The sequence below is a fragment of the Phascolarctos cinereus genome, unplaced genomic scaffold (assembly GCF_003287225.1).
Source record: "Phascolarctos cinereus isolate Bilbo 61053 unplaced genomic scaffold, phaCin_HiC Scaffold_7;HRSCAF=346, whole genome shotgun sequence".
NCBI lineage: Eukaryota > Metazoa > Chordata > Mammalia > Diprotodontia > Phascolarctidae > Phascolarctos > Phascolarctos cinereus.
Window position 1 is genome coordinate 71,006,585 of NW_027556180.1, and position 15,066 is coordinate 71,021,650.

Sequence of the window (15,066 nt, forward strand, 5' to 3'; positions counted from 1 at the left end):
GTTAATGAAGGATTGACCCAACCTACGGATGACACATGTTTTGATCCATTCACTGTCTCTCACTATTCCATCGGAGAGGAATGGGAGCGATTATCTGACTCTGGCTTTAAACTCTGGTGCCAATGCTTAGGTTTTGGCAGCGGTCATTTCAGATGTGATTCATCTAGTGAGTAGCCTGCTTTGTGCATCCCTTCAGCCATCTATCTATCCATTCATCCATTCGTACAGATTTCATGCATTATTAGCACTAATGGGCCAAGTAAGCATGTTTGGCAAACATTGGCAGTTCCAAACATGGAGCAAACAAACTAGCTCAAAGCAATATTTTGCATCATTAAAGGATGATGGGAAATGCTGCTTGTTAAATGCGGCAATAAATCAAGGGGTCGCACGTGGATGTCATTATTTATCAGAGATTAGTTGGTAATGATAATAACACTTTTTTCTCCTCCTGATACACAAACAATTAAAGGAGTTCACCTCTTGATTAACAACATTAATGGAAGAGAGAATAATGTATAAAGTTGTTGATTGTGACAGAATCTTTTACTTAGTTGAGCTCATTTGATTTTCATAATAACTTTGTAAGGTGGGGGAGTACAAGTATGAAGGTTGAAAGAGATTGAGAGATATGACTCTCACTTAAGATAATTATATCCAAACCATTTGAGGCTGGTGTCAGGATTTCCCAGGACATTACTGCTACTTAGATTTTTAGAAGACCTTATCCCTGCTGATGAGTGTCTAATTTTTTATATTTGCTTCATTATTTGAAAGGTTCCTGTGATGACTTAATAAATGGTCTTTGAGAGTTGCAGTTATCAAAAACTCAGCCATTTCATGCTCTTTTCACACTTAGGTAGTCTCGTCTCAGGAAGCCATGATACGAACCATCCGTGATCTCATATGCAAAGTCTCCCTAGCCTGATGCAGTACCTGTCAGATTTAATGTCCCACAGTCATAGTCATGTAGGTCCCCAGGGTCACCACATCATGGTGCCTCTGCTCCATGGAGGCCCTGGAAGGGGGCTGTAATAAAAGGTTAATTTTTGTACTTTTTATTTATTTACAGAGTAGGTAAACTTCTCTGGACCGACCAAAATATATGGATGAAATCATTCACTCTTTCTATAATTGTAAAAAGAACTTGTTTAAAAGCTTACCGTACATAACTAAAACATATTTGAGCCAGCTAAGTTTTTTAAATTCATCTTCACAGCATTTTGCTTTGATATAAATGAGATGATTTAATCCAGATTATCATGGTGATTCTGAAAAACAAAAAGTAACATAGCTATAAGTATTTTGTGATGTATAGATATGGGAAAAACTCAGGAATGTGAAAGCAACTCATTATTTTGTTTAGGTTGTTTTTTTTTTAATGCTGTAAATGTTCTACTTTTAAGTTCTGCTACCTAAGCCCTTAGGTCTAATAATAACACATTCTACATGTTCTCAGATCATCCTTTAACTCCCCTTAAATATTTTTGATCAAATGCCCTAACTGTTCAATAGTCTCCTCTTAAAAGTTTAAAGATCAGCAGGAAGGACCTGGAGTCAGGAGGACCTGAATTCAAATCTGTCCTCAGACACTCACTAGCTGTGTGACCCTGGGCAAGTCACTTACCCATTTGCCTCAGTTTTCTCATGTGTAAAATGAGCTGGAGAAGGAAATGGCAAACCACTCCAGTATCATTGCCAAGAAAACCCCAAATGGGGTCATGAAGAGTCAGACATGACTGAAAAAGACTGAACAACAACAAAAGTTTAAGGATCAGCAGGGAGGACCTGCTAGAGCTGAATGAACTAAAGGGTCTATAGTTCTATACTGTCTTTTGGATTGTGTTTTAGTATAATATAAGCCTCATGGGTAAAGGAGCATCTTAGATGTGTTATAATGAAATATATATAAGAGTACCTCTAAACATACAGTTTTCAGAATAAGGCTTTAATTTGCAGGTGTTACCATTGGATTTTTTATGGTTTTAAATATTTTTTTCCTTCCAGTTATGTGAAATAAAGAGTAACTTAACAGAATCCTGAAAAGACCAGATCTAGCTTTGTTTCTCATTTCATCCAATTTTAATCTGTACTCATCTTTGGAATTCCTAGAAGAAACATTTATTTATAATCTGTTCCTTGAACCCTATACGTGGGCACTCAAATGTCAATCACCCGACTAATGTTTCATTTTTCGAACTGCTGATTGTGGAGTGAAATGGATCCTATCAAATTAAAAATTTATGTATTTTTAAATTCCCACAAAATGATGATGTTGGCTAGGTCCTGATTAGTGTAGATAATGAATCCCCTGAAGCAGTGACACATATTTGAATTCACCCTATTTGAAGTTATAATTATGTAATATATGGTCATTGATTCCAGCCCAATGGAAATATGCAGCATGAATTCAAATAATGAGACCACTTCAGGGGATTCATTATCCACAGTAATTGGGACCAAGCTGTAATCACAGATTTCCTTATAACTTTTCTTCCTCCCTGTAATTTTCCCTATTCTGAGAACCAGTCACAAATGATACTCACCTTCTGTTGTTCTCATCAATTCAGAATGGTGCCATGACAATGGCGTGAATTACAAGATTGGGGACAAGTGGGATCGCCAAGGAGAGAATGGACAGATGATGAGCTGCACCTGTCTTGGAAATGGAAAAGGAGAATTCAAGTGTGATCCTCGTACGTAGTAACATTTTCAGTGCCATGTTAAGCACTTCCCTTTGTCAGAGCTGGGCTATAACTGCCACCACTCTCATTCATCAGAAAGATTTGGAACTTAAGGTCTCCTTGGGGGAGGGACTAATATACTTGTTAATCTCATAGTCTAAGAAGGGACAGACAAGCTTCAGAAATGAGAAATGATTTGTGGTTGTTAGGAGGCTCTTTAACCCTTTATAGCACCGAGTGCTTTGAACATTGTATATAGTGCAATGTTCTATGGGAAGCCATATTGTTGGTTGGTGTTTGTATTCATCTTTTTTCAAATGATTTCCAACTGCCCTTCCATTTAATCCGATTTAATAGTAAGATTCATTTTTTTTTCAGAGTGTGATAGTCTGTAAATGAGCTTAGCCACACAGAAGCCCCACTTTCTGGTCGGGCAAGAAGTCAATGTTGAGTAAGAGTCCAGTGGCCACTGATGAAATGAAAATCTCTGAACTGGGTTTTGCTTATACATTATATAGTATACATACATACATACATACATACATACATACATACATATATATATATTGTTACATATATATTACATTGTCTTTAACAGATGAGGCCACCTGTTATGATGATGGTAAGACATACCACGTAGGGGAACAGTGGCAAAAGGAGTACCTTGGGGCCATCTGCTCTTGCACGTGTTTTGGCGGACAGCAGGTATGTCTGAGCATTATGTTCAAGAGGTAAGGGAGTATACTTGGGGGCAGGTGATAAAGGAGGCAAGAAAATGCTTTTTTCACTCAATCATAGAGTATTGGTTGAGCAGCAATCATGTGTCTACTCGTGGTAAAAGCTATGGGGAATATAACAGATCTGTCCTATCCTCAAGAGGTTCATAATCCAGTTATAGGGTAGAATTTAAAACAGGTCAATTCTGTGGAATTGATTAGAAGTGCAAGAGGAGCTCAGAGATGGAGAGAGGAATTAAGGATTGGACTGCATATCCAATATCCACATGTCTAGTCACAATTATCAAATCCTATCATTTTTGTGGTTTCCACAACATCTCTCAAAAACAGCCTCCTCCTCTTCACATAGCCTCTTTTAAGCCCTCATTACCCTTAATGCAATAGCTCTCTATTTAGTCTCCCTGCCTCCCTCCCTATCTCCCCATTCCACTCCATCTTCCAAACTGCTACCAGTGATTTTTCTAATGCCCAGGGCTGGTCATGTTACTCCAACCCCCTTCTTTATAGACTCAAGTGGCTCCCTATTCCCTCCAGGACCAAATAGAAAACTCCAGTTTTAAGGCATTTAAAGCTCTTTATGACATGGCCCCTTCCTGTCTTTCCAGTCTTCTTACATCTTCACAACTGGCCCTACTGGTCTATTTACTATTCTGAACACCCAGCTCTCTGTGGCCCATCTCACTACCTCTAGACTACCTTATTAGAATATACTTCCTTCTCCTCTCCCTTCTTGGACTCCCTCATTTTCTTCAAGATTCCCCTTCTACATGATGCCTTTCCTGATCCCCAAGCTACTTTATTCATTTTGTATATATTATGTCTGTATTTACATATGCACATGTTGTCTCTCTTGTTAGAATGGAAACTTCTTGAGGGTAGGGTGTGTATCATATCCTCAATGCCTAACAGTGCCTTGAACACAGACAGCACTTACTAAATGTTTGTTAGATTGACTCAAGTTGAATTGCCAAAATTAGCACCATATGAGGAGTTAACCAGTCTGGCTTCTGGTCTGGGCTCTGCCATTAATTTGCTACGTGTTATGAAGCAATTTATATCACCTTGCTAGGCCTCAGTTTCCTTGTTTGTAAAATTTAAAAAAAAAAAGTCACCCCAGATGCTCTCTCAAAAGTTCTTTCTGTGACCTAGTTGTGAGAGGTTTCTTGAAGGAGATGAGACTTGAATTGGAACCTGAAAAATGGGTAGAATGTTAATAGGGAGTAAGGACAGGAGAGATCATTCTAGGAAGGGGAGAAAGAATATGAACACATAGATATCATTGAGGATCTATAAGGCTTTTGCCTGACACAGCAAGCTTCCTTGTAAGAGGAACAAGAGCACATAGATATTGAGGTTCACTTAGAGCCTTAACTTTTTCACATTGGCCCTGAATCCCAGACGAGACCTTGGAGCAGACTTCTGCATCCAGGTGTTCTCATCATTCAAAAGCCCCTCATCATGCTGTTCTCTCTGCTTGGACAGGGCTGGCGCTGTGACAACTGCCGAAGGCCTGGGGTGGAGACCCCACCGGAAGGCTCAGCAGGCCACTCCTACAATCACTATTCTCAGAGATATCATCAGAGAACAAATACTGTGAGTATATACACAGGCCTCAAGCCTTCTCCCCTAGGAGTTTTTGTCTGTATGATTCTTCCTTGTTGCTATTACTATTATTTATTATTATTATATTATTATTGTATGTGCCATTTTTGTTTTATTAACTACATTACTATTATATAACATTGTTTATTACTATTATTTATTGTTATTGGTTATTACTATTATTTATTATTATATGCTATTCATTATTTTATTTATTATTGTATGACGATTATTATATTGCTATTATGTATACCATTTATTACTTATATTACTATTATATATAATATTATATTATTAAGGTTACTATTATTTATGTTACTATTATGTGCTCTTTATTATTTACTTATTATATTACTATTGTATATGCTATTTTTGTTTTATTCATTATATTACTATTATATATAATATTGTTTATTACTATTATTTATTGTTATTAGTTATTACTATTATATGCTTTTCATCATTTTATTATTCTATTACTATTAGATATGCCATTTATTACTTTACTTATATTATTATATATACTATTATATTATTACCGATACTATTATTTATTATTATGTTACTATTATATTCTATTTGTTATTTTACTTGTATTACTATTATATATACTATATGATTACTATTACTATTGTTTAGTATTATATTACTATTAATATATTATTATATTACTATTACCATTATGTATACTATTCATTATTATACTATTATATTATTATTATAACTATTACTTAACAGACTAAGTGTTGAAAAGGGGGAGAAGTAGAGAAAGGGGGAAAGAGGAAAGTTTTAGAGCTTGGAACCTTGAGTTTAATCCCTGGGTATAAAACTTATTTGTTGTCTGACCATGGAAAAATCACTCATCCTCCCTCAGCTTTTGTTCTGTATCTGTGAAAAGGGATAATATTATTTGTACTACTTAACTCACAGGGTAGCTCTAAGAAAGTGCTTTGTACCTATAGAATGTGAGTTATCTGTTATGTGACCATGGTCTCTGCTTTCCTATGCTGTAAGGATGCAAACCCCAGAGCTGTCCCCTAGGAGTTTTTGTTTGTATGATTCTTTCTTAAAACCCAGCACTCCCTCTGTAAATGAATAAAACACCTTTGATTTTAAAGAAATAGGTCAAGGTGGAGCATATGTACATACTGTAGTTTATAACACAAATTCAAAGAGATTTTAATTCAGTACAGTTATTGATTGCTTGACTTTTAGTATTTGTTACTAAGCTTTTTTTTTCCTTTTCCCTTTGAATAGAATGTCAACTGCCCAATAGAGTGTTTCATGCCTTTGGATGTACAGGCAGACACAGAAAATTCACGAGATTCCCGAGAAAAGTAATATTCTCCAGCCCTGAAGAGCAAGCAACTTTCCGCTGAGACACCGTCCAAACTGGAGTGATGCTAGCAAACCCATCTTTCAGGGTAAACATTCAAAAGCCTTCTGCTCTGGAGCAACTTCCCCAGCTTAAGCTCAGCTCACAGCTTCTACCAGCATCACCCTGGGAGTGTTTTAAGACTTTTCTCCTTCACCATTGGCAGCAGGGCATTGTCCTCTCTGCCCTATAGTGTTCCTACCACTCAGTATTTTAAATGCATTGATTGTGACTCCTGATTTGGTTGAGGATAAGTAGGTCAATTATAGGGAAGCATCTGGAACCAACCAAACTGCTGTGAACAGAAATGACATATTGAAATTTAGAAATAGGAAAGTCAGTAAACACTTCTGCTGTCACTTAACTGTGTGGCCTGCAAACCTTGAGGCCCTGCATTTCCCTGTCACTGTGATATTTAAAATATGCACAGTCCTAATTTTGTTTCTTAAATGATTCTAGTAATTTCCTAGCAATAGCTCTATCTTACCTGTTATTTATCAGTTTCCCCCCCAGGGTTTTTTTTAAAATATGGAAAAAGAAATTTGTATTGGAGACACTTAGTACGCAGTTGATGAGAGGAATTTGGTGTAATGATGGTTGGTGATTATTTTTTTATACTGTAAGTGCCAAAGCTTTACTACTGTGGAAAGACAACTCTTTTAATAAAAGATTTACAAACCAGAGCTCTGTGGTCCCAGGTTCTTCTTTCTACAAGGAAATTAAGGGGAAAGCATGAGTATTCCTGTTTCCACTAAGGTGCCTTGAAAATGACTTTGATAACTTAGCATCGTTACCTCAATGGGGAATTTAAAAATGATAGATTTCTATGGTCTAATGGTAAGAGGCCAGACCAGGAGTCAGGACAGAAAGCTGTTTTAGTCTATTACCTTTCCCAGAGTCACATAGCTAGCACATATCTGAAGCCATATTTTTACCCAGTTCTTTCCAGCTCCAAGACTTCCCTCTATTCACTACAGGATGCTGCCTGTCCCCTGAAATTAAAATTAAATATTCATGAATATTATTTTTAATCAAACGAATATTTATTGAATGCTGATTATATATCAAGAACTTTAAGAGCAGAAGTGCCTTGTTTCACAAATGGACTATTGGTTATGATATATTCAAATAGATTTTTCAAATAAATTTTTAGCTTCTTTCTCTTGGTCATTTAATCTCTCTTCAGTGATGTAATTTCCAAATCACCTTAGCACGTTACTACTTCATACTGATTATAATCAACCATAATTGCCAAATGTTAATTGCCACTCAAATCTAAATATTTACCAAGCCAGGTTCAAGGGCCATCTTTGGAAGTGTAGAAGTCATTTAAAGAACTTAGGATCACAAGAATCAGAGCCAGAAAGAAATGGAGATTATCTCATCCAACTCTTCTATTTTATTATGAGGAACCTCGAGCCCTAGAGAGGTTAAGAAAGGAAACAAGAATTATTATGCCAGGCGCATTGCTAAGTGCTTTACAAATATTATCTCATTTGATCCTCACAACATCCATGGGAGGTAGATATTATTATTATTCCTATTTTACACTTGAAGAAACTGAGGCAAACAGATTTAGGTGACTTACCCAGAGTCACATAGCTTATAAGTATCTCAGGTCACATTTGAACTCAGGTCTTCCTGATTCCTGGCCCAAGGATCTATCCACTGCATCACTCAGCTTCCTCCAAGGACTCCTCCAAGGTCATATAAATAGTTACAGAGCAGGATGGTAAGTCAGGCCCTCTGACTACATCAGAGTCCCATTCTGTACATGGCTTGTGGTAGGAAGGTGGAATATTTCTTCATTTAATCATTACCTTTGTGCAGCAAGGTGGCACAGTAGATAAAGTATTGGGCCTGGAGTCAGGAAGATTCATCTTCCTGAGTTCAAATCTGGCCTCAGGCACTTATTAGCTGTGTGACCCTAGGCAGGTCACTTCACCCTATTTGCCTCAGTTTCCTCATCTATAAAATGAGCTAAAGAAGGAAATGACAAACTACTCTGATATCTTTGCCAAGAAAACCCCAAATGGGGTCATAAAGAGTCAGACACAACTGAAATGACTGAACAACACAATGGTATACCTTTACTCACTGAATTTCAGACCCTATTACTCCCAAGAAAAAATATAAAATCCTTTGGCATTTAAAGCTCTTCATAACCTGGGCCCTTCCTACCTTTTCAACCTCCTTACACCTCAGTTTCTCCTATGCATTGCAACATCGCACCAACATCAATCCATTTGTAGTTTTTCTAGCACAATACCATCTGTCTCTGTGCACATGTTATTCTCCCTCTACCTGAAATGCTCTGGCCCCTCAGTTCTGCCTCTTAGTTTTTCTCATTTCCAACTCAATTCAAATCCCACCCTCTCAAGGAGGCTTTTTATATCTGTCTATACCACCACCATCACCACTACCACAACCCCAGCTGCCAATGGCTTTCTCTCTGAAAGGGTCTTTCATCTCCTCTACATGTCTTGTGTGTTGCTAGTTATTGACATTAGAATGTAAACTCAGAGAGGGTAGGGACTGTCTTTTGGACTTTACTTGTACCTTAATACTCCTCACAGTGCCTGGCAACTATTTAATAAATGCTTTTTGACTTGACCTGACCCAAAGCAGCCTTACCTGGTACAGCTGAGATTTGTGCTGTTTTATACTGAGAAATACAAGCTTCTGGTTGGCATTTGATTCTCATTCCATTTGATCTCAAACTCTAATGACTTTACCATTTAAGTTTCAGGATAAGGTAACTGACTCGTGGAGGCAGCTGGGTGGTACAGTGGATAGAGTGTGGGGCCTGGAGGCAGGAAGATCTGAGTTCAAATCTGACCTTAGACACTTACTAGCTGGGCAAATCACTTAATCCTGTTTGCCCCAGTTTCCTCATCTGTAAAATGAGCTGGAGAAGGAAATGGCAAATTGCTCCAATATCTTTGCCAAGAAAACCCCAAAAAGGGGTCATGAAGAGTCAGACACAACTGGAAAGGACTAAACTTACAACTGACCTCTAATTCAACTTCAAGCAATATTTATCAGTGGCTAATTATGTTCCAGTACCAAGGACAAAAAAATTAAATGTGAGGACTAGAAAGGACTCTGAAGATCTAGTCATACTCCCTTGGCCACCCTTTGTTTTACAGTTGAAGATATATACATCCAGAGAAGGGGAGTGACTTGATAGCGTCACACAGCTAGTTAGTGACACAGTCAGTTCTAAAATCTGGATCTTGAATCTGTCTGGTGCTTCTTCCAATATGCCCACTCTTTAAATGAGTTTCTTCTACTATGCTCACTACTTTAAATAAATAGAGTTAGAGAAATCTGAAGGGAACATGTTTTGTCTAAAAATGGGCAAATGATATCTCAAATGTCTTCTGTAAGCATCCAACTCCAGGCAAGAGCATGGGAGCATGCCCAGTGATGACTGTAGGATATACTCTAAACCTAGACTACCAGACCTATAACTGCTAAACTTTGACCTGAAGAGTCACTCAAAAGTTGATGAAATCTCTTAATCATTAAAAAAAAATTGGAACAGAGGTCAGAGTGTAAAAGGCAGTTGAACTCAACTGCTGCCATTCTATCAATTATAATGACCAATCACGGTCTGGGAGAACACACAATAAAAGATGCCTCCATCTTCCCAATTGAGAGGCAATAGACTGAGTTTCAGATGCATTCACTAGGTCTGTTGGTTTTACTTGGCTGTTCTTTAATAAAATGGCTTAGTTGGGGGTGGGGTAGAGGGCAATGAATATTATTGTGGTTTAAAAACAAGGCATCAACAATTTTTTTTTTTAAATGAGGCCAGGGAGAGAACAATGCCAAGAGGAGAAGAGATTCTTGCCCTCATGAGGGCACCTTCAAGAAAGGTGTTAAAACATACATAACCAATTTGCTAAAATAGAAAATGATACATAAGTAGATGAAAGAGATGTAAAGGAAGCATTATATGACATCTAAGGGGAGAAGGCTTATAAGTCCCTGGGAAGCAGTTTGACATAGAAGAAAATCCACAGGTTCTGGAATCAGAGGATCTGAGTTCAAATCTCACCTCTGACATTTACAACATATGTAACCATGGGCAAATCACTTAATTTTACTGCGTCTCAGTTTCCTCAATTATAAAATAAGGGGATTGGACAAGATGGTCTCAGAAGCTCCCTCCCAGTTCTATGATCCTGTTCTGAGAGGATCAGGGAGAGTTTCATCAGATTGTGACCTGTCAGTCTTTTATACTTACAAAGAAAGCTTTTTCTGAAATGCCGGATTGGCCTTTGGTATTCACAAATAGTGAACAGAGGCAAAGAAGGAAGTGAACAAATTCATAAATTTACATTTTCAGATTGGTAGGACACACTGGTCAATACATTTCTTCGTACATACTACATGTGGTGTAACAATGCCTGCCCCCAAACAATACATAGTGCTGAAATCTTTAAAGAAGAATAATCAGAGGATAGCTAGAGTAACAGTTCATATACCGCACAACGGTCACCATAAGTAGAAATGTTCCTTGGGTGGGAGGGAGAGAGTTTGGTAGGGAAGGGAAGGGCATATGGACCTGTGATTTCATCAGTGTAGGAAACGGGTGAGGACCCTTCCTCCTCCAACGATGCACCTATGTAGTTGCATGGCTCATGCAACCATTTGCATAGAGAGGTGTCTTAGAGTGGTGCTGGACTAAGTGACTTGGTCACAGTCACACAGCAAGCATATGTCAGAGGCTGGACTGGAACCATGGCCTTCATGACTCCATGACACTATACTGTGCTGCCTCTCTATACTTAACTCTTCATAACGGTTCACAAATGCTATAATGATTCATAAAATTACAGAGAACTAATTAATGTGACCTAAGGCTTTGACTAAAGCTTGAAAATTTGAGGTCCATGGCTCAGCTATCTGAAGGAATCCAGACTCCAGTGTTTAATCCTTGTGTGTATGAGCCAGTTAGCTTTCCTCTCCTAAGTATTCTATTTAAACTCAGTCAACAGGTTTACAAGCATGTCATTGGTCACAAGGGACATCAGATTGGCCCCGTGCAAACACTTTTTCTTACAACACAAACAGTTCAAAGAATGTGTTCCATGATATGGGTGGTGGAGGGTGAGCTGCATTAACTCTGTCTATGAAGAGGCAGCCCATTCCCCTTAATATTGAAAAAATACACCTCTACTCCACCCTGTTTAAAAAAACATTTTTTTTTGGACAAACTTAATGAAAGAACAGCTTTGGATTGAGGCTGTGTTCCTCTCAAACAGCCTTACCACAAAGCTAAAAATATCCCTAAAGAGTACTTTGGGTAAAGCTGGTGGGATTGCAATGAATTAAACAGGACAAGAGACATCTGCCTCTCTGCAGCCCAAACCACAAACTTGTTCCCCGTTTCAGAAAACGACATAGGCTGTCCTCCTAGAGTGCCAATCCGTTTTATTTCTTTCCTTCTTTTTAATGAGCGGAGAACAATTTGAAAATGAATGCTTTCCAATAATAGACTGGTGACCCCATTTAAATAATCAGAGCTACAGACCAAATTAAAATGGCCTTTTAGAGGCCCCCACCATAGTAAAATCTGTTTTTATGGATTGGTTCTTGGAGAAATCATTTGACCAAAAGAACTCAGGACGAATTTATAAACACCATTTCACATTTCTCCCAGATGTCTAACTAATCCTTTTTCTAGAAGAGTTTTTTCATCAGCAAACCAGTCTGAAAGCAACAACTCCTCACTGGCACACAGGAAGACTTTGCCATTGGAATGTTGCTTTAATGTCAGATAAAGAATTCTAGAACATAAAGAAATTTCCAATGCAACTGGCTATGATTCTGGGTAAAAAAAAAAAATAGAAATCTCATAATTCTAAGGACATTTTTGCCACAGTGCAGATCTGATTTGTACTGAGGTCCCTGATTTAGTAGGCAGGCACCCATGAGTCTCTCTGCTGCTTTGACCCCAGTGAACTGTGCAAATTAATTTCAATAATAATAATATTACTAGAAGTCCATGGTGTACACTTTCAGAGGAGAGTTCAAAAAAAAAAAAGAAAGAAATGATCAGGTGAAAATTACAAGTATAGGAGATTACTTTTCCATTTAATTATGTTTCCATTGAAAATTCCATTCCACTTCTATTTGTATGAAACTCATTAAAGTGATTAAGAAACATCCCATCAGCACATTTAAGTACTAAAATTGCTTCTCATTCAGTGAGTTCCCATTACTATGTTGAGGGAAGATGCAAGCAACAATTATAAAATCCCATTTTCAGGGGATACACATGTGGGCGTGGGCGCGCATGCGCGCACACACACACACACACACACACACACACACACACACACTCCTGGGACTTCTCATGTTTAGGAACATCTAAGGATCAAGCATAAGCACAAAGATGACTTTGACCTACTCCAGATTTTTCTCATTAACTCAGAAAGAATTCATATACTCTTTGAAAAGTATAAAGAACTCCCTAAATGCAAGAAGGGATTTTCATGGCCATATCCTCTCTCTATCCTAATTTAAATAATGTGACTCATTTTGGATTGCAGACAAAAACTATATTCAATACAAACCAATTAGAAGAAGGAAATACTATCAGGAAGCGGGGTGAAAGAGTACGGGGTTTGGGTCCAAAGTTATAATCAGGAATTGCCTTTGTTAGTGTTCCTCAGTGCACTTAGGAATTAAATATCTGAAGGTATGTTTTATGCTTGACTCAATTAATTTTTTTTCTTTTCTTATTTGTCAAAGGAATGTAATGTTTCCATGTAATACTCGGACATCATCGTTAGACCTCTTGTTTCACTTTCAAAAGACTTCAAATTAGAATCCTTTTGGAGTTGTAAGAATTCTCAAAATATTTCAGAATAGCTATATGGGACTAATGACATAGAAAGCGTTCTATCCGGTGTCTCAGGGGTGGCTAAGTAGCACAGTGGATAGAACGCTGGACCTGGAATCAGGAAGACCTGAGTAAAATCTGATCTCAGACACTTACTAGCTACATGACCCTGGGCAAGTCACTTAACCATGTTGGCCTCAGTTTCCTCATCTATAAAATGAGCTGGAGAAGGAAAGGGCAAAGCATTTCAGTATCTCTACCAAGAAAATCCCAAATGGGGTTACAAAGAGTTGGGAACAACTGAAATGATGGAACAACAACACTCTGGTGTTTCACCATGGCTGAGAAAATAAACTTCCTGACTTTTAAGCTACATGCTTTAGGTAGAATCTCTATAATGTCTCATTTCCATCACACTGTTACTTGGAAATTCTCCTTTTGGGCCAAAATGAAGGCTGATGCCAAAAGCAGGTTTAAAACAAAACCTGGTTAATATAATTCAACATTCGTAGAAGGAGGGAGGCCAAGTCCTTTAGTTCTTCCAAAATATGTCACTTACGGATCTAAAACCATAGGATCACAGATTTAGAGCTGGATAGGACCTTAGAGGTCCCTCTGAGGAAGGCCTCCCTCTAAATGAAATCCCAGGAGCCCAACTCTCTCATTTCACAAATAAGGAAATTGAGGCTGAGAAAGGTGAAGGGACCTGGGTCACATAGCTAGGTAGTTAGATCTTCCCGATTCTTAACCCAGTCCTCTATCCTCTGTACCACTTAGCTGCTAGAGTAAGGTTTTGGGGTAGAAAAAGAGAGAACAGTTGGGGCAAAAGGAGTTGAAGGAATCCAGAGTTATTCATAAAGCTGCTAATTCTAGAATCCAGATACAATGAATAATAATTGCTTGAATTAGTATTTTATGCTTAGCATATTCAATTTAACAAACATTTGTTATGTGGGTCATTGTACTAGGTGCTGAAAATACAAAGATTAAAAAAGGAAATTGTCCAAGCTTGGTTAATCAGACTTTTACAAAAACCCTTTGGCATAAAAAGTGCAAGTATTATTATCTTGGGTGTATACCTAGGAAAACAGACACAAAGGATGTTCTGACTATGACTGGCCAAACTCAAGCTAGTTAGTGGCAGACCCCAGAGAGGGATCCAGATTGAACTAGATTAACTTTAAGGTCCCTTCCACTCTGAAATCCTATGATTTCTAGACTTAAAACAGCACTCTTTTCATCATATAACAAAATCTAATTTAGTTTCTATTTTTTAATGGGTTTGCTGCAACATCCTTTGAGATTCTCTTTTGGGGGTCTTAATTATATAACATTAATCTCAATTCTACCACAAAATAATGATTATCATCACAAAACAATGATACTTTAAAATTCATCATCTACAGGCTGACCACCTATTTGATGAGAAGTCATTCAATTCAATTTAACAAGCATTTCTTAGGCACCTATTAATATTGGGCATTGAGCTGGTAGTTGGAATACAAAGGCAAAAAATGGATGGTCCGTCCTATTAAGAAGCTGAAATTCTATTGGATTGATTAAGAATTAACCATCAGCTTTAAAGCTACTGTCTGTCATTGGAAGACAGGGCAAAGACAATCAACGTCTGTGGAATATGGCACTTCTAGACTACAGTAAACTCCATTCCCTCCAAAGACTATCTCAGCCCCTTGGTGAACCAACTCAACTTTACACTGTCCTCCACCCTTAATTCCTTTGAACCCTACCCCACCCCTTGTCCTATTGCCCATTACTCCTTGGCAAGCCCCTGTATTGCTCCCACCATCTCCC

General features: G+C 37.9%; 1 protein-coding gene across 12 annotated transcripts in view; it reads left to right on the forward strand.

Annotated features, from left to right (window-relative positions):
* The window catches only part of FN1 (fibronectin 1), an 83,579-nt gene extending 76,498 nt beyond the window's left edge, over positions 1-7,081 (forward strand). For all 12 annotated transcript variants that reach the window (XM_021002740.1, XM_021002735.2, XM_021002736.2 and 9 more), the window contains 5 exons: positions 2-166; positions 2,571-2,696; positions 3,283-3,389; positions 4,904-5,014; positions 6,281-7,081. In XM_021002740.1, the coding sequence (XP_020858399.1) occupies positions 2-166; positions 2,571-2,696; positions 3,283-3,389; positions 4,904-5,014; positions 6,281-6,364 (593 nt within the window). In that variant the 3' untranslated portion in view covers positions 6,365-7,081. The remainder of the gene's footprint in view (position 1; positions 167-2,570; positions 2,697-3,282; positions 3,390-4,903; positions 5,015-6,280) is intronic.
* Positions 7,082-15,066: the final 7,985 nt, after the last annotated feature.